This window comes from Rhinopithecus bieti, unplaced genomic scaffold, assembly GCF_001698545.2.
Source record: "Rhinopithecus bieti isolate Rb0 unplaced genomic scaffold, ASM169854v2 scaffold_82390, whole genome shotgun sequence".
NCBI lineage: Eukaryota > Metazoa > Chordata > Mammalia > Primates > Cercopithecidae > Rhinopithecus > Rhinopithecus bieti.
Genome location: NW_016830214.1, coordinates 44,126 through 63,182, shown reverse-complemented (window position 1 = coordinate 63,182; position 19,057 = coordinate 44,126). Strand labels below are relative to the sequence as shown.

General features: G+C 42.8%; 1 protein-coding gene across 4 annotated transcripts in view; it reads left to right on the top strand.

The window, feature by feature from the left end:
• Positions 1–3,714: 3,714 nt before the first annotated feature.
• THSD1 (thrombospondin type 1 domain containing 1) overlaps positions 3,715–19,057 on the top strand; it is a 30,366-nt gene continuing 15,023 nt past the window's right edge. For 2 of the 4 annotated variants that reach the window (XM_017865233.1, XM_017865230.1), the window contains exons 1-3: positions 3,717–4,286; positions 7,974–8,112; positions 12,515–13,480. In XM_017865233.1, the coding sequence (XP_017720722.1) occupies positions 8,055–8,112; positions 12,515–13,480 (1,024 nt within the window). In that variant the 5' untranslated portion in view covers positions 3,717–4,286; positions 7,974–8,054. Of the gene's footprint in view, positions 4,287–7,960; positions 8,113–12,514; positions 13,481–19,057 lie in introns of all 4 variants that reach the window. The other 2 variants (XM_017865232.1, XM_017865231.1) reach the window with 2 other exon arrangements.

The window sequence follows — 19,057 nt, the reverse complement described above, 5'->3', positions numbered from 1 at the left end:
AGATTCCTAGTAAAGTATTAACTGAATTGAGTGATTTTTGAATTATAGTACTGAGTCATGCATGAGTTGCCTAGCAAACCAACTCTGTCTTTTACCCTCTTCCTGAGAGGTTTCTCAACCAGACTTGTCAAGGCTTAGCCTGTCTGAGTGAGATCTGCTCTGTCTTACTCAAATATGGCATGGGCCATGTCCATGATGTGGAAAGCACTCTAGAGTAGTTGTTATATACACATGTAAGTTCTTGTTATTACAGTGTGGAAATTGGGCCATTCGTCTTCTTCCTTGTGTCCTGATACGAAATCATGAGTCAGTTATAGCTTTCATCTCAGAGCATTACCCAGAGAAAAAAAGCTCTCTCCATTTGTATAAATGGAGTTATTGAGATAGTGTATAAATTTTATACAATTTGCACAAGATTACTAGATCAGTCGCTAACCCAGAAAGAGAACTGAAGGTATTTTGAGAGCCAGATCAGTTATAGTTCAATACTGACCCTACCACTGTTCGTTTGAAAGCTTTTTTTCCTTTCATTTTTATATTGCCTTCTTTTAGAACACGTTAAACTATATCTTAACTGTCCAATAAAGACAGCAGTACAGTTTGGCAAGAATTCTAATGGAGACAAAATTGACCAATCAGTTCAATAAAGCTGTTATTTAAAATATGACCAAGCATATCACTTGTACCTGGATTTCCACCCTTGAAGAGTAGGTTTTTGGGGAAAAAGTATGTGCCTGAAAGATTAATGCAGAGAAAGTTGCCTCCGATATGTTTCACTTAATCAGTATAATATTTCACAATAACTATTATATGCCTTCTACAGTGAAGGGAAGGAGCGATTAAGAAATCTACCCAGGTTTGCAGTGTCAAGGCTGGAATTTAATCTAGGCTTTATCTAAAAGTGTATCTTTTTACTTGTATACAGTGTAAGTAGGAGATCCAACTTCATTCTTTTGCATGTGGCTATTTGGTTATGCCAGCACCATTAGTTGACCATTAAATGGTCTTGGCACTCTTGTCAAAAAACAATTGACCATATGCTTGCGTATGGGGTTTTTTGTTTTTTTAAAAACTCAATTGACCATAGATGAGTTTCTGAACTTGCAATTCTAGCTATATATCTATCTTTTTGCTAATATCACACTGTCTTGATTACTACTGCTTTGTAGTAAGTTCTTTTTTTTTTCTGTTTCTTTTTTTTTTTTTTTTTTTTTTTTTTTTTTTTGAGATCATCTCTCACTCTGTCACGCAGGCTGGAGTGCAGTGGCACATTCTCGGCTCACTGCAACCTCTGCCTCCCGGGTTCAAGCAATTCTTCTGCCTCAGCCTCCTGAGTAGCTGGGATTACAGGTGTGTGCCACCATCCCCAGCTAGTTTTTGTTGTTGTTGTTGTTGTTGTTTAGTAGAGATGGGTTTTCGCTGCTGGTCAGACTGGTCTCAAATTCCTGACCTCAAGTGATCCGCCCGCCTTGGCCTCCTGAAGTGCTGGGATTACAGGCATGAACCAGCACACCCAGCCTGCAGTAAATTCTAAAACTGGAAAATGTGAGTCCTCCAAATATGCTCTTCATTTTCAAGATTGTTTTATCCTGTTCTGGGTTCCTTATACCCCCATATAATTTTTTTTTTTTTTTTGAGACGGTCTGGTTCTATTGCCCAGGCTGGAGCACAGTGGCACAATCTCTGCTCACTGCAACCTCTCCCTTCCAGGCTCAAACAATCCTCTCACCTCAGCTTCCTGATGGTTGGAACTACAGGTGCACACCACCACACCAGCTAATTTTTGTACTTTTATAATTCCAATGCCTGCTCTTTCCACTGAGCTTTTGCTTTTAAAACTAAAATGCCAGGGACTGGGTGGTATGTATTTGAAAAATAATCCTAGTGTAAATTACTGAATGGAAATTAGACTAGATAATTCTACTGGCAGTGAAATTGGATGATCACCTTAAAGTCTTCTTTGAAACTTTGGATGGATTTAATTAGTATTGCTAGAAGTAACTATTTGACAAGATTGGTTGGTCTCACTCTGTCACATAGGCTGGAGTAAAGTGGTGTGATCGCTGTTCTCTGTAGCCCCAACCTTGGGCTCAAGTAATTCTCCCACCTCAGCCTCCAGAGTAGCTGGGACAACAGGTACATGCCACCACACCTGGGTAATTTTTTATTTTATTTTTTGAGATGGGGTCTCACCCAGCCTGTGCAGTGGCATCATCTTGGCTCACTGAAGCCTCCGCCTGGGTTCAAGTGATCCTCCTGCCTAAGCCTCCCAAGTAGCTGGGACCACAGGCATGTGCCATCACAGCCAGCTAGTATATTCTATTTTTGGTAGAGACAGGGTTTTGCCATGATGCCCAGGCTGGTCTTGAACTCTTGAGCTCAAGCGATCCACCCGTCTTGGCCTCCCAAATAATTTCTTATTTATTGTGGCAGTGGAGCCTCACTATTTTGCCCAGGCTGGTCTAAAACTACTGGGCTCACGCAATCCTCCTGCCTTGGCTTCCCAAATTGTTGAGATTACAGGCGTGAGCCACTGCATCTGGCTGACAAGTTCTTAGAAAACTGTATACCTCTGGTAACATAAGTAAATACTTGTGCTACCTTTTAAAAAATGAAGTGATAGAGTCAAAGATCTGCAAATCACATATTTTAAAATATTTTTTAAATGAGGTAAAGTTTACAAACTGCAATGCACAGATCTTCAGTCAAACGAGTTTTAACAAATGCTTAGCAAATCCATGTAACTCACACTCCAAACAATAGAACATATCTGTCGCCCCCTAAAAGTTCCCTCGTGCCTCCTTCCAGTCATCCGCTCTCCAGAGGCCACCACTGGGCTTTGATTTCCATTACTGGATATTAGTTTTGCTGTCAAATGGTATATTCTGCATTAAAGAAAAGCAAGTCGTAAACCATACTGCTCATTTACTCAGTTTAACAAGCACAGCTGTTAAGGTGGACTCTATCCTCTCATATTTTTCAAAAAACTTAAAACTTTTTATTAAATTTTAGTTTTAGATTTGCGGGTGCATATGCAGGTTTGTTACAAGGGTAATTGCATGTTGCTGAGGTTTGGGCTTCTATTGATCCTGTCACCTAGATAATGAACGTAGTACCCAATAGGATGTTTTTCAGCCCTTGCCCCTTTCCCTCCCTCCCTCTCTTGACGTGGAGTCTCCAGTGTCTGTTGTTGCCATCTTTATGTCCATGAGTACCCATTGTTTAAGCTCCCACTTATAAGTGAGAACATACGGTTTTTGGCTTTCTGTTCCACTTAGGATACTGTCCTCCAACTGCATCCATGTTGCTAAAAATGACGTGATTTTGTTCTTTTTTTGTGGCTGCTTAGTATTACGTGGTGTGTATGTACCACATTTTCTTTACCCAGTCCACTGTTGATGGGCACCTAGATTGATTCCATGTCTTTGCTATTGTGAATAGTACTGTGATAAACATAGGAGTGCAGGTGTCTTTTTGGTAGAATGATTTATTTTCCTTTGGGGATACACCCAGTAATGGGATTGCTGGGTCGAGTGATAGTTCTGTTTTTAGTTCAGAAATCTCCAAACTGCTTTCCACAGTGGCTGAACTAATTCACATTCCCATAAAAAGAACTTTTAACACTTGCAGAGTAGGGTTTTAAAAATGTTTAGTTATTTTTAATAACCAATTCTGACCCCAGGGAAAGAAAATGGAGATGCACTTTACCTGAACTATGTTCTTTTGAAACTCTTCAATGACATTTGGGAAAGCAAGTTTACAGCCCACATGCTGTGCTACTTCAAGGACTTAATTTTTGTGGTCTCCCTGAAGAAAATGACACCAGGGTAGAAGTGATTGAATGTGAAGTGTCAGGAGATTGCTGGCTCGTCCTTAGTTAAACCCCTGATCCAGCTGTGTGCTGTGGACGCGGGTGTGCGTTGAGGGGACCTGCGTCTGCCGGGGCCGCACCCCCTGCCGCAGGACCTTGGCTGGCCGCGCGTTTCCTGCCCGTTTCCTGTCCAGCAGCTGGCGAGCTGGGGGCGGGCAGGAAAGGATGCGCTGCCCAGAAGGGGCGGGAGCCGACCACGCCCGGTCCCGGGTGCCCCCCGCCCTCCCGGTGCCCGCCCTTCCCACGCCGTCGGGGGCGGCCCAGGGCGGGGCTGTGGGAGCCGAAAGCCGCGGGGTCAGGGCGCGCAGTCCGGGACGCGGGATGCTCGGAGCGCTGCCTCGCGGCCCCTGAGGCCTCCTGTCCGCCTCGCCACTCGCCCGGCCGGCCTGGGGTCGCTGCCCGTCGGTCTGGAAAGGTAAGAAGCGCCCTCCGCATCCCGGCGTCCGCGCGCAGCGGGCGCTCCTGTGCCGTGAGACCCTCGGAGGCTCCGCTGGGGTCGGGAAATGCCCCCGGACCCTGCCACCTCCCAGCAGCCTGAAGACGCAGGTGGACGCTGGCGGCCCCTCCACACCCCCGCCTCGGCGCCAGGGGACGCTTTTAAGGGGTATTGGTCTCCACACCTCGGAGTCCCGAATTTAACTGAACCTGGCTCTGCCCTGGTTCAGATGTTGCCGGGTGACTGAGACTGGCCACAGAACCTTGAAAAATCGCGTCCTGAGCTACTGTTTCTTTCCAAAAAGAAATCCTTTCTGAGATACAAAAAGTATGAGATACAAGGATTAAATTAAAGACGGTCCTCATTAAGGAGGGCTTTAAGCTGACGACACGAGGGGTAGATTTCCAAGCGTGAACTGAGCTTGCGGGCATTTGGGAAGCTGAATAGATGGGGCGAGCCACGGCGTCCCAGGAACGCTGCACCCAACCCGTGGGACCAGGGCAGAGCAGACTCGAATGAACATATAAATGAAGCCTGTTTACACGAGCTGCTTTGGAACTAGAGATTTCCTCCCAATAAATACTATTCCTATATATACACAGCAGCATGTGCATGTTGGTCAGAAGGGACAAAATAACTTTTCTTCGTTTTCCCTTTTATTTTTTCACGAATCATTGGTCCCATGGACATTAGTGTGATTCATTTTCTTTCTTTTTTTTTTTTTTTTTTTGAGACGGAGTCTCGCTCTGTCGCCCAGGCTGGAGTGCAGTGGCCGGATCTCAGCTCACTGCAAGCTCCGTCTCCTGGGTTTACGCCATTCTCTCACCTCAGCCTCCCGAGTAGCTGGGACTACAGGCGCCCGCCATCTCGCCCGGCTAATTTTTTTGTATTTTTTAAGTAGAGACGGGGTTTCACCGTGTTAGCCAGGATGGTCTCGATCTCCTGACCTCGTGATCCGCCCGTCTCGGCCTCCCAAAGTTCTGGGATTACAGGCTTGAGCCACCGCGCCCGGCCCATTTTCTTTTTCTGCAGCTATGAAGGGAGATTTAAAAGCGTTTGTCCTAGCTGGTTTCAGCAAAAACATGGGGTCTGAGGTTGGGTGATGCTGCTAGCCGTTGAGAATATTCACAACTTTTCCCCACCTTCTCAGCTGATACATTTAGAATTTGTCTATGAAGTTTACATACAAGAATGCTATGTAGAAGTATTTTCAAATGTGTATAAAATGTACCTAAGTTCTTAATTTCCTAGAACAATTCTCAAGCCAAACATTATAAGAAGTCATTCGGGTATTGGGAACAACATGTTGAAAGAAAATAAGCAAGCAAGGTAGAAAGAAATTAAAGAGCCATATTATGACTAATGTTATGATCATATTCCATATTATGATTGACAAGTAGGCTGGTCTGTTTTACAAGTCTTTTTCCATTCAGCTCTAAATATAGATTATCTCACCATTCTATGTTTTAGGGATCATTTTCATAAGAAAGAAAATGTGTTATCACAAAATCAGTTATGATTTGGGGCTTCAAAAATAAAAAGGTTATTGTGGTGGAAGCAAACAAATCTGAGAGAAGCCAGTTCAACTTTTGGGAGCTTGCTTCTCCTTAGTTTGGTTACCAGGTCTCAGTGACTTAAAAGAAGCATTGTAATTGTCTTTAAGTGCTCACACTTGCCCAAGTGATATGATGCGTTCTGCAAGGATCTTACTGGCTGACTTTGGCCAGGTTTCCCAGTCCATGTTCAAGGAAAGAATTGGGTCAAATCTGTGGCTAATTCCACCCAAAACAATTTTCTTCTTCTTTCCTTTTCTTTTTGTTTTGGGGGGTAGGGGTGGTGGGGAAAAGGAGGCAGCCCTAATCGTCTGCATAGTTACACTTCAAATCTCTGCTTCCCTTTCAGGAAGTACAGTATTTCCTTTGTTCAGCCCACTGTTACTGAAAGAAAGCTAATAGGACACACAAGTTTCCCTTCCATTGAATTTTGGCTGATTTCAATCAGTCTTTTTAATTCCACTAATTTGTGCTCTTATCTGAAGAGATGTAACATGTATTTGGAATATAATATACTTGCTTCTTAAAAGGATTAACTATGGGCTGGGTGTGGTGGCTCACGCCTGTAATCCCAGCACTTTGGGAGGCCATGGTGGGCAGATCATGAGGTCAGACATTTGAGACCAGCCTGGCCAACGTGGTGAAACCCTGTTTCTACTAAAAATACAAAAATTAGCCAAGAGTGTGGTGCACACCTATAATCCCAGCTTCTCAGGAGGCTGAGGTGGGACAGTCACTTGAACCTGGGAGGCAGAGGTTGCAGTGAGCCAAGATCGTGCCACTGTACTCCAGGCTGGGTGACAGAGCAAGACTCTGTCTAAAAAAAAAAAAAAGAAACAAAAGATTAACTGTGAATAATGGGGGGACCATCAACATTAAGAAAATATATATTTGGTTGTATTTAATATTAATACATAGTTTGTTAGACTCTAGTATGAAAGAACTGTCTTAAATGCCCAGTATCTTATTCTACAGTTGAATAGTCTATATAAAAATAAGTGCCTTTTCCAGCCAGGCGCGGTGGCTCACGCCTGTAATCCCAGCACTTTGGGAGGCCGAGGCGGGCGGATCACGAGGTCAGGAAATCGAGACCATCCTGGCTAACATGATGAAACTCCATCTCTACTGAAAATACAAAAAATTAGCTGGGCATGGTGGTGGGCGCCTGTAGTCCCAGCTGCCCGGGAGGCTGAGGCAGGAGGATGGCATGAACCCCGGAAGTGGAGCTTGCAGTGAGCCGAGATCTCGCCACTGCACTCCAGCCTGGGCAACAGAGTGAGACTCCATCTCTAAATAAATAAATAAATTAAATTAAATAAGTGCCTCTTCCAACAAATTGCTGTGAACCACAGGCCAGCAAGGTCTTCCCTGCCCTCTTAGGTAGACTGGGAAGATTGCTGTGTGAACCACCGATCTCGTGATGCATACCAGCAGCAACAAGTATTTCAGGACTGATGAAGATGATTGTTATTTATCTGTTTTCTACTTAGGCTGCCCTAAACAAGGGAAGTCAGGGCCACATGAAGTTCACATTTAATTGTAGTATTCTGGGGTATCTTTTTTTAAAAAAGCTTTGATCGCTTGGATGTAGCTCCTAGAAATCGATAAATGAAGCAATCCTGGTAACACACCAATTGTGCAAGGAAGTGTTAGCCCATTTATGGACGCCAGGCAGGGAGCATTTGAGTATATATAGCACAATGCTAAATTAAAGTTTAGCAGAAATTTAGTAAATTTATCAGTATAAAATGCCAAGCAGATAAATAATGTGAAAATGTATCCAAATTGGTTATTAACTTCGATAAAATTAAGCAAATAACGATAAACTCTCCACTTAAGGATGTGCTGTAAAGAGAAGAGACTTTGGTGTTGTGCAAAGATAATCTTAGTGGGTGTTGGGCATACCTGCATATTCTTGACCTGTGAGTTATAATGGAATGAAAGGCGCTTGTATAATTATAAGTCATTGCCCCAGGGAAAATTAATGTCCTCTCTAGTTTCCTTTCAATATCACTTAGGAAGTTTGAGTTTTAGAATGGTTTTGTCATTTCATGATTACTATTTTATCAATCACATTGAATGGAGCCATCATTTTTTGAGGTTCTAATTTCAGGTGTTTTTGAGGAAAAAAATCACAATCTGTACGTGAGAAAGGACATGAGGAGACTAAAGACCTGGGATTTTGCCGATCAGAATGAAACCAATGTTGAAAGACTTTTCAAATCTATTGTTGGTGGTGCTCTGTGACTATGGTGAGTATTGTGAGTATACTTAATGCTGTTGGTAGGAATAAAACATAAATATGACATTTGTAAATGCATTGATGTTGATGACTCTTCATGAAGGAGGCAGGGTAGGGTCTACAGTGCAGTGCTTTCTAAACCGTGACCCTTGCAACCCTGGGTTCTCTCGTGCTTCAGTGATTCTGCATGATTGATTCATATTTCACTTTATATTTTTAACTCTTTAAAAAAATAATAAAAAAACCAACTCTCTCAAATTTTAAAAAATTGGAGGCAAGCATGTTACCTTGAGTTCTCTTTGATTTCCCTGTAATTCAGTGTGATAAATCACTGCATACACACAATCAATGATGTTGTATATATTAGGGTTCTACATAAGATTTCACTTGACAGAGTTTTGGTGCTAACGTGTATTTGGAACCAATCTGAATTTCAATCCTTGAAAGTTGCGTGCTCTTAGAAAAGTTTCTTCATCTCTTTCAATCTCAGCAATAATATTGACTTCACAGGGTTGTTATGATAATATCAAGAATGCGAAACACCCTGAATGAGCAGATAGTAGGTACTTAAAGTCTGTTCTCTTCATTCGTTTCAACTAAAAATTGAGTTCATTTCTCAGAGAGCTTTATACAACTACTGAACCAATAGAATCAACAATATGATGTAATCTTCACTACTTTTCTTTTGATGATTTCCAAATATTTCATAGACATCTAGGCAGTTGATGGTATGGGAGTGGAAGTTGTTTTTGAATTTGGTGAAGAAATTTTGATCCAAGATATAGAGGACACTGACTTGTGTAATGTGAATGGCACAGTTGATTAAATGGACCAGAGCACTGCTGTTCATTTCATTCAGTAGACTTCCTTTCTCAGTCTTTTCTTTTTTAAGAAGTTTATTTATACAAGGAGACACTGGATTTAAGGAAAGCCAATGTGGGATTCATTTATTTTAAAGTAATTTGGCCAGGCACAGTGGCTCATGCCTGTAATCCCAACACTTTGGGAGGCCGAGGTGGGTGGATCACGACGTCAGGAGATCGAGACCATCCTGGCTAACACAGTGAAACCCTGCCTCTACTAAAAATACAAAAAAAAAAATTAGCCAGACGTGGTGGTGGGTGCCTGTAGTCCCAGCTACCTGGAAGGCTGAGGCAGGGAATGGCATGAACCCGGGAGGCGGAGCTTGCAGTGAGCCGAGATCGCGCCACTGCTCTCTAGTCTGGGCGACAGAGTGAGACTCTGTCTCAAAAACAAAACAATCAAACAAAAAAGAAAAATAATGTATCCCTTCTTTAAAAACAGATTACTCTGGCTGGATGCGGTGGCTCACACCTGTAATCCCAGCCCTTTGGGAGGCCGACGGAGGGGGGCAGATCACGAGGTCAAGAGATTGAGACCATCCTGGCCAACATGGTGAAACTCCGTTTCTACTAAAAATACAAAAATTAGCTGGGCGTGGTGGCACGCACTTACAATCTCAGCTACTTGGGAGGCTGAGGTAGGAGAATCGCTTGAACCTGGGAGGTGGAGGTTGTGGTGAGCTGAGATCGTGCCACTGCACTCCTCCAGCCTGGGCAACAAGAGCAAAAGTCTGTCTCAAAAAAAACCACAAAACACAAAAACAAAAAAAACACAGATTACTCTACATGTGACAGCCTTCTACAAAAAAGTATGTGTTCTCAGTTTCATAATGATAAATAAAGCATTGAAATTCTCCATTTAAACAAATTATACAAGGGTGTTTGTTGTTAAGAGCAAAATTTCTTACTGGAATATGAAAATAAAAGTTGAATGAGCATAAAAAAGAGCATATAAGTTGAGTGCACAAGCCACCGATAAAATAAAAAAGTAGGTATTGTCGTAGATCTGTTTTACTCCCCTTTATCTCTACTTAATACTGATCAAAATATACTATTACCTGTATACTATAGTCGTCAGGATGTGGTAGAACCAAATTGTAGTGTTTTTTTGTTTGTTTGTTTGTTTTTTTGAGATGGAGTCTCGCTATTGTTGGCCCGGGTTGGAGTGCAGTGGTGCAATCTCGGCTTACTGCACCCTCCGCTTCCCAGGTTCCAGCAATTCTCCTACCTCAGCCTCCTGAGTAGCTGAGATTACAGGCACCCACCACCATGCCCAGCTAATTTTTGTATTTTTAGTAGAGTCAGGGTTTCACCATGTTGGCCAGGCTGGTCTTGAACTCCTGACCTCAGGTGATCCATGTGTCTCGGCCTCCCAAAGTGCTGGGATTACAGGTGTGAGCCACCGCACCCGGCCAAACTGTAGTTTTCTAACAGGAGTTCTAAAGTAGCAAATTCTCCCTCTAGTACATACCTCCTATCTGCTGCTGCTGGAACCCATCAATTGCATCTTTGTTCTCCATTTCCAACGGGGCATGTGTGTCTTTTTCATTGACTGGCTCCCATCAAATCAGAATCTGATTTGCTTCATTGACAATCCCTGTCATACACAATAGACTGCTTTTTTTTTTTTTTTTTAAAGCCAGTCAAATTTAGTAGTTGGGGATCATATACCAACTTTGGTGACACTACTGTTAATAAGTTCTGATAACCTGCTACCATCGGACCAGCCTGCAACAGACTTTCATTAGTTAACTAAGTGGTGTATGCATGCCTCTTATTCTTAAATGGACCACAGAACCATCCTGCCCCCTTCAGATCCAAATTAGTATGACTTTGTTCTCAGTCTTAAGCACTTCCTTGGGCTGTGGTAAGTGCTGGGGTCTCTTTACCCAGCAGTTCAAGAAAGGTACCAGGTTGGGTCTGAACCAGTATACAAGCTGCACCAGAATCAGCCACCTTCCTCAACTTTGAGTCATCTCTAAACAAAAGGGAATATCCCACAACTTGTTTTTGCTTAATTGGAGAAAAAAAGAACTTTATCCGATTATGGTTTTCAAACAAGTGATAATCAAGCATTCAAGTCATCCAAGTTTCATGTCTTTTATTTCATCTCATCTCGAATGAGAACTAGGTGAAATACTGTGCTAATTAAAAACTCTTCTGTGTGCCAAGATATTCATGTGCTGATTCTAATAATCATTAGATTATTGCTTATATATAAGGGCATTTTAAAGACTGCCAGCCCAAACAAAAAAACACATGGGCCCCTTTTTACATATATATTCATGAGGCATATATAATAAGAAAAAAAATTCATATTTACACAAGTTGTTTTTCAAACCTACAGGGAACTTCAGTCCCTTACATCTAGAACTGTTTCTTACCCTAGCCATGGGTCAGCTGACTGTTGCTTTGCCAAATTCTGCCTCCTTTGATATGTATTTGGATAGGATTCAAAATAGAAACAAGGATTCTTGTGTGTCTGTTCTTTGCACTTTTCACTTAAGCTGCTCTGCTGGGTCTCTTTTTAAAAGATATGATTGATCCTAACAGAATGATACTTGAGAAGTAGTAGTCATCTGTCCTATCTAGGCAAATACAAGTTGCTGTAATGTCATTAAATTGCCAAGGACAAGCCTAGTTATTTCATAAATGTTCACCCTATCCCTTTGGTTATCCATGCAGAATAAAGTGTCAACATTTCTCATCCATCTAAATATGTCTGCCTCATACAACTGAGGACACTGATTCCTTTACTGGTAAAAATTCCCCAGTGCTTGTCTTGAATATCAGAAGATAATAATTTTGAAGTAAATTTAGGGTTTTACATTTAAAATAATCCAGAACAATTTGTATTGTGTCATTTAGATCAAGCTTTCTCTTCACTGTATATCCATTTTCCCCAAATATCTCAACGCCAGAATATGTTTAACAATATAAGCTACTGGGTTTTTAATCCTAAAAATTATTATTCAAGCTGTATAGATTTTCATTGCAGATATATCACATTGTTGAATGTGGTGAATTCAGAGTATTTACCACTAATTATTTTCACATAACTATGAAAGATGAAGAAGGAACAGAATCACTTCAGAATGGAAAGAGCACAATGGCCAGCTTCCAGGATCTGTACTCAGTATCATTTTACATCATCCCTGGCTCAGCTCTAACTTCTCTTGTCTAAAATGCTGTTTTCTGCTGGGTACAGTGGCTCATGTCTATAATTTTAGCAGTTTGGGAGTCTGAGGTGGAAGGATTACTTGAGCCCAGCAGTTTGAGACCAGTCTCTACAAAAAGAAAATTAGCTGGGTGTGGTGGCATGTGCCTGTAGTCCCAGCTACTCATGAGGGCGAGGTGGGACGTCGCTTGAGCCCAAGAGGTTAGGAGTATAGCAAGCAGTGATTGTGCCACTGCATACTAGCCTCAGTGACAGAATGAGACCCTGTCTCAAAAAAAAAAATTTTTTTTTTAATTCTGTTTTCATCAATGTCATCAATAGTTTTTCTCAAATGCACCTTTTAAAAACCAATTCTGACCACTTCATTTCAGTTCTTGGAGAAGCTGAATATCTCCTCTTGAGACAGCCAGGCCATGTAGCACTAAGCAACGACACTGTGTATGTGGATTTCCAGTATTTTGATGGTGCTAATGGGACACTGAGGAATGTATCTGTCCTGCTGTTGGAGGCCAACACCAATCAGACTGTAACTGCTAAGTACCTCCTGACCAACCAGTCCCAGGGAACACTCAAGTTTGAGTGCTTCTATTTCAAGGAGGCTGGTGACTACTGGTTCACAGTGATTCCAGAAGCAACAGACAACAGCACTCCATTCCCCTGGTGGGAGAAAAGTGCCTTTCTGAAGGTGGAATGGCCTGTCTTTCACGTTGACTTGAATAGGAGTGCCAAGGCAGCAGAAGGCACCTTCCAAGTGGGCCTATTTACCAGTCAACCACTGTGCCCGTTTCCTGTGGACAAGCCCAACATTGCAGTGGATGTCATCTTCACCAACAGTGTTCCTGAGGCAACAAGAAATTCAGGACAGCCACTGGAAATAAGAACCAGCAAAAGGACAGAACTTGCTCAAGGTCAGTGGGTTGAGTTTGGCTGTGCACCCGTGGGGCCAGAAGCCTATGTCACCGTGGTGCTGAAGCTGCTTGGGCGAGACTCAGTCATTACCTCCACAGGACCCATTGACCTGGCCCAGAAATTTGGATACAAACTGGTGATGGTGCCAGAACTCACATGTGAGTCCGGGGTAGAGGTAATGGTGCTTCCTCCACCATGCACCTTTGTCCAAGGAGTGGTCACTGTCTTCAAGGAGGCACCCAGATCCCCTGGGAAGAGGATCATTCACTTGGCTGAAAACAGCCTGCCCTTGGGAGAGAGGAGGACAATTTTTAACTGTACTTTGTTTGACATGGGGAAGAATAAGTACTGCTTTGACTTTGGCATTTCAAGCAGAAGCCATTTTTCTGCAAAGGAGAAGGAGTGCATGCTGATTCAGAGAAATATAGGTTTGTATTGAGATTTTTTAACATTTTAAATCAAATCCTTCATGTAATCAAAATTATTTAGAATTTAGGTGAACTTTAGGTGAATTGTACCATCATTTTTATGGTTCATGCCTTACAATGTACCAATTGGCATTATCACCCTCAGCTGAAAAAGTAAGAATACTGGTAAACCTACTTAACGTCTTTTACGTCTCGTTTCCCCATCAGTAAAACAGGGGCAATACAAGTACATACTTCAGAGTCGTGGAGATTGAACGAAATCAACATGTACACTCAGGATAGTGCCTGGCATTTAGGAAGTGCTGAATAAACATTACATTACATTTTTAAAAATCCCATTATTAAATCATATGGTAAGTTCATGGCAGAGATTATTGGAATTCAAAGCCAAATCCCAAATTAGCAACTTCTGTCTTCCTCTAGCTGAGCATGTCTCTTCTCTCTTAAGTCATTCATTATAGGAATGTGGCCTTTTTAGTGAGAAATCAAAGCAAGATTTCTAAAAATGTATTGGGATTCTGTATTCTTTGTGTAATGCCCTACCTAATCATGAAGAAATGGGGTTATGACAATTCCATTAATTCCCTGTGCTGCTCTTTGCATTTCTTTCCCTTTTCTTGGGGGAAAGTCTGGTCTTAGCAAGTAGTTTAATTTGGCAGAAATGGTCTCGTTCGCTTTTTATCTTTATCCCTGGTAAGCCCAGTGTCCCCTGACTGCACGAGCCTGACTTTGTAACCCCCAGGGTTCCTTTTTGCAAATTTACCCACTTCCTCTCCTTAAGACCCTTTCCTTTGGCTTTCTCCTCCACCACTGGCCACTTCCCTCCTTGCACTTCTTTTCTATCCAGCGTAGATTCCATGGCTCATCCCTTTAACTACCCTCCTGCCAATATCCTAAACTCCTTAGCCTCTCCTTTCGATCCACCTAGCAGGACACACCCCAGCTCTGCATGTATCCAGCCATCTGCCAGCCACCCACTGCACCCAAGTTGCTAAGGCTGAGTGACAAGGTTACATCATGGTGGCCTGATGCCACTATGGGTGGATCATGCTTTCACCCTTGGCAGGGCCTGCATACTGCTCAGCATGTCACCCAGACCAGGTCTTGCTCCTGTTCTACACAACAGTCGTTTCAGACCTCCTCCACTCCCCTCAGACCTTAACCCCTGCCCACTGATTAACTCTCAGAGTTGATTTGCCAACTACCATACAGAGCAGCTGGAAGCCATTAAGTGAGAACTCCACCCTCCCACCAAAAGATCTGTATACCTGTAGATGTCAGACCCATCCTCCCACCCCATCCTCTCCCCTGCTTTCCTGCCGCCATGGAAGAAGTGTTATTCCTTCCCTCCACTGTGGATCTCAGCCCCTCTGCTCATTTCAGGAACCTTCTGTTAGTCATTATCCCCTCTCTCTCCCATCCTTAACTGTCCTTCCTTTACAGACTCATTCTCATCAGTTTTGAAATGTACTTATTTCTCTTCTCCCGAAACAAACCATCCCGACCCCATGTTCTCCCCAGACATCACCCTCTTTCTTTTACCTTTTATAGCCCAAAAACTGCTTGAAAAATTTGCCTATCCTTGAGAGTTCTTTTTTTTGCCTCCCATTCACTTTTCAACCTATTGCAAACTGGCTTCCATGCCCCAGTCCTCCCCTGAAATACTCTCACTGAAGCAGCCAGCAAATGAGGTACAGGACTCCAAATCCAGGGACACTTCAGCCAGCGTCTTCATTGACCTTGATTCTGTGACACCATACTCGCCCTGCTCACCTCCCCTCTCCCTGCTTACTTCTTCACAGTCTTCTTGGCCTGCCAGTTCCACTGTCTGTCTCCCTTAAGTGCTGGTTGTCTTTCATTTACTCTTCACACACTTGCCAGGTGATTAGCCTTGATGCTGATGGCTCCAGGTGGACGTCTCTTCCCTGCTCGTCCCCTGCATCCAGGCGCTGCATCCCTCGGATGTCTCCCTGGCACCTCAGAAGCAGCATTTCTGTACTAAGACTCATCATTGTACCCCCTAACCCTGCTTCTCAGTGTAGGATTTCACCAACCATCTTACTGTTCAGACCAGAAGCCAGGAATCTTCCTCTTCTTTACCTCCTATAAATGCTACATTACTGAGTCCTACGGCTTTGTCTCCTGAGTGTCTCAATCTCTCCACTTCTCTTCAGTTCCACTGACACCACTTGGGTTAAATCTCCATTACCTCTAGCCTAGGCTCAGAACAGATTCCTAATCGGTTTCCATCTGTCCACTTCCTTCTCTCACTGCAGCCAAAGGGATTGTTTAAAATTCAGGTCAGCTGAGGCTATTCTCCTTCTTAAAACCTGTTATTTCACTAGGCATGCGGATACAAATCCATAAAACCTTCCATGGTCAGGCTGCCCCCACATCCTCGCAGTCACCATCTCTGCACTGGGGCCCAGGACACCCTCCTCTCTCCTTCCCCTGGTTAACATTAACCCATCCTCCAAGTCTCCACTTGGGTTACTCTTCCATGACCTCAGGTTCAGTTCCTCTGCTGTAAGCTTGGGCAGCATCTTTTCGTTCTTCTTTGATGGCATTTATCACTTCTGCCATTGCTTGTTTAATGTCTTTCTCCCCCTATAAATCCTTTCTGCACAGCAGATGGGGGAAGCTCATTTGGTGGCAAAACCTGACTCACGCTGCTATGAAGCTTTTTATGGTCTTTATTTGGCCCACTTAGTATGCCTGGCACATTCAGAGGTGCTCAATGCTTATTAAGTGAAAATTGAACTCAGATTTGGCTAGTCTCAACTGATATTAGGAGAAAAACAATTAGGTTGAACGAATACTCATCTAAGATATATATATATATTTCAAGACAGAGTCTTGCTCTGTTGCCCAGACTGGAGTGCAGTGGCGCAATCTTGGCTCACTGCAAACTCCACCTCCCAGGTTCAAGTGATTCTCCTGCCACAGTCTCCCGAGTAGCTGGGATTACAGATGTGCACCACTACGCCTGGCTAAGTTTTGTATTTTTAGTAGAGATGGGGTTGTGCCATGTTGGCTGTCCTCAGGTGATCCACCTGCCTTGGCCTCCCAAAGTTCTGGGATTACAGGCCTGGCACAATATTCTTGCCTTTTCAAAAGAAAATATTCGTGGGGGAAAAAATCTCACTGAATTTAGCAGAAATGAATCAAGGGAAATCCAGAAATTGGGGCCATTTAATTAAGGTCACATGGGGGCAGGAGGTTCACCTTGGTGGCTTCCATTCCATGTCTAAAGGCTGGAGTTTTTCCCACAGCAGCAGCAGCAGGAAGACGCTGGAAAAGGGCAGAACGGGAGTGGTTCTCTGTGTGTCCAGGTGGAGGGTAGTCAGGGGCTCCCTGTGGGGCTGCCCCATGCAGCAACTGTAAGACATATCAGAACAGCAGGGCTGGGGCAGTAACTGGGAGAGCTAAACACACTGAGAGACCCTGGCTCTTGGTGTGGCAGACCAGCTCTGACTCTGTTGGTCTGATAAATTAAATTTATGCTTGAGACAGGAACCTCAGTGACTTCCTGTGTTTTTAGTGTATAAATTTATGACTGAACTGAGTTCTCCTTTTATTTTCTATCTCTGACCAGTAAAGAGTGTCTTTTTTGCCGAATGGTACCACTTAGGGACTCACCATGACTTGTGTGAGCCACTGACTCACAATGAATTTATTAGTTCCTTTTGAAAATAGAATAACTGTTTGTTTGTTTGTTTGTTTAAGACAGAGTCTCACTCTGTCGCCCAGGCTGTAGTACAGTGGCGCGATCTGGGCTCACTGCAGGCTCCACCCCCCGGGTTCTAGCAATTCTCCTGCCTCAGCCTCCCAAGTAGATGGGAGTACAGGTATGCACTACCATGCCCGGCTGATTTTTGTATTTTTAGTAGAGATGGGATTTCACTATATTGGCCAGGATGGTCTCGATCTCTGTGTTTTATGTTTGTCTCTTCTTCCAAATATGTCTGAGGATCTTAGGATAATATGTAAATAACAATTGATAGCAAATACATAATGGATTTGGCAAAAATGACTATTTGTAGTCTTTATTCCACTTAATGGGATAAATATTTACATAGTGATTCGCACCAGACACTGTTCTGTTTTATGGATATTAACCCATTTAGTCCTCATAACAAGTTTATAAGTTCAACTCATTACATTGTCAATTTTATAGGTGATGAAATGGAGGCACAGAGAGGTTAAGTAATTTGCCCAAGGTCAATGGTGTTTAAATAGAAGGGTCAGAACACAAATCCAGATAGAATAGCTTGAGAGTTTAATTTGACCACTATTCTGTGACTGCCTTCTATGCAATTGACTGTCAATCCATGTATTAAACAGTACAAAGCTTTTAGATGGAAAAAAAGTTTCTGTGTTTTCCTCCTTAACTTACTGTTTCATCTTGTGCCACCCATCTCTTGGAACACCCATAACCACTTGGGAGCCCAGAGGCCCAAGCATAAGTATGATTTGCCTTGTCTATGCAAAGAAAATCTGAACTGCTTATCCCAGCTGCTACTGCTCTTCCTACTGCTTATAGCTACTCTCTTATGTCTATAGAATTTTCTTATAATCATGATTTGTTTAGTTACCTTGGTTTCTTAAACAAAATGCCTTGCAGATGTGAATATTTCAAAGGCTGTATTCCTTCAGATAGTTTTATGGGTAGAAACAAACCTCCCTTTTCACATTGAAGACATATTTTGCTTATTCAAAACCCTCCATAATAGGCTGAAAGGCATTTAGCCTGGACAAACAGGTTTGTCATGTAGTGCGAGCACACGTATGGACATCTAAACAGGACAAACAAAACAGCCTTTCATTCATGAAGTGGGACTATTTGGAGTATTGGTCATTTTGCTCTTCATTTCTGACGTATGAACTACAGTTATCTAATGAGTTCCCATTTTGCCAAGTGTTTTCCTCAAAGTTATTAGCAGAGATCTCAGGGATCAGAAGGAGTTACTTAAGATATTTACAAATATTTGCCTACTTAAATTTGTTCATTGTTTTGAGTGATTTCCTGTGTTTACTGTTTGATTAATTTGATTTAGAAATTGAGATATAAAAGCTTAGCTTAAATGTTCATTTTGTTTTACTGTTTGGTATCCTACATGCTATGATTTTACTTTCAAGGGAAAAGAACACAGGATTTTAAAATGAGATTTTTTTTGACATTAACATTTTTGCTTTTGGCCGGCTGTGGTGGCTCATGCCTATAATTCCAGAACTTTGAGAGGCCAAGGTGGGTAAATCACTTGGTCAGGAGATTGAGGACCATCCTGGCCAACATGGTGAAACCTCATCACTACCAAAAATACAAAAATTAGCCAGGCATGGTGGCACATGCCTGTAGTCCCAGCTACTCAGGAGCCTGAGGCAAGGGAATTGCTTGAACCTAGGAAGCAGAGGTTGCAGTGAGCCAAGATTGCACCACTGCACTCCAGCCTGGGCTACAGAGCAAGACGTCATCCAAAAAAAAAAAAAAAAATATATATATATATATATACACACACACACACACACACACACACACACACACACACACACTTGTGGCAGGCATGGTGGCACACT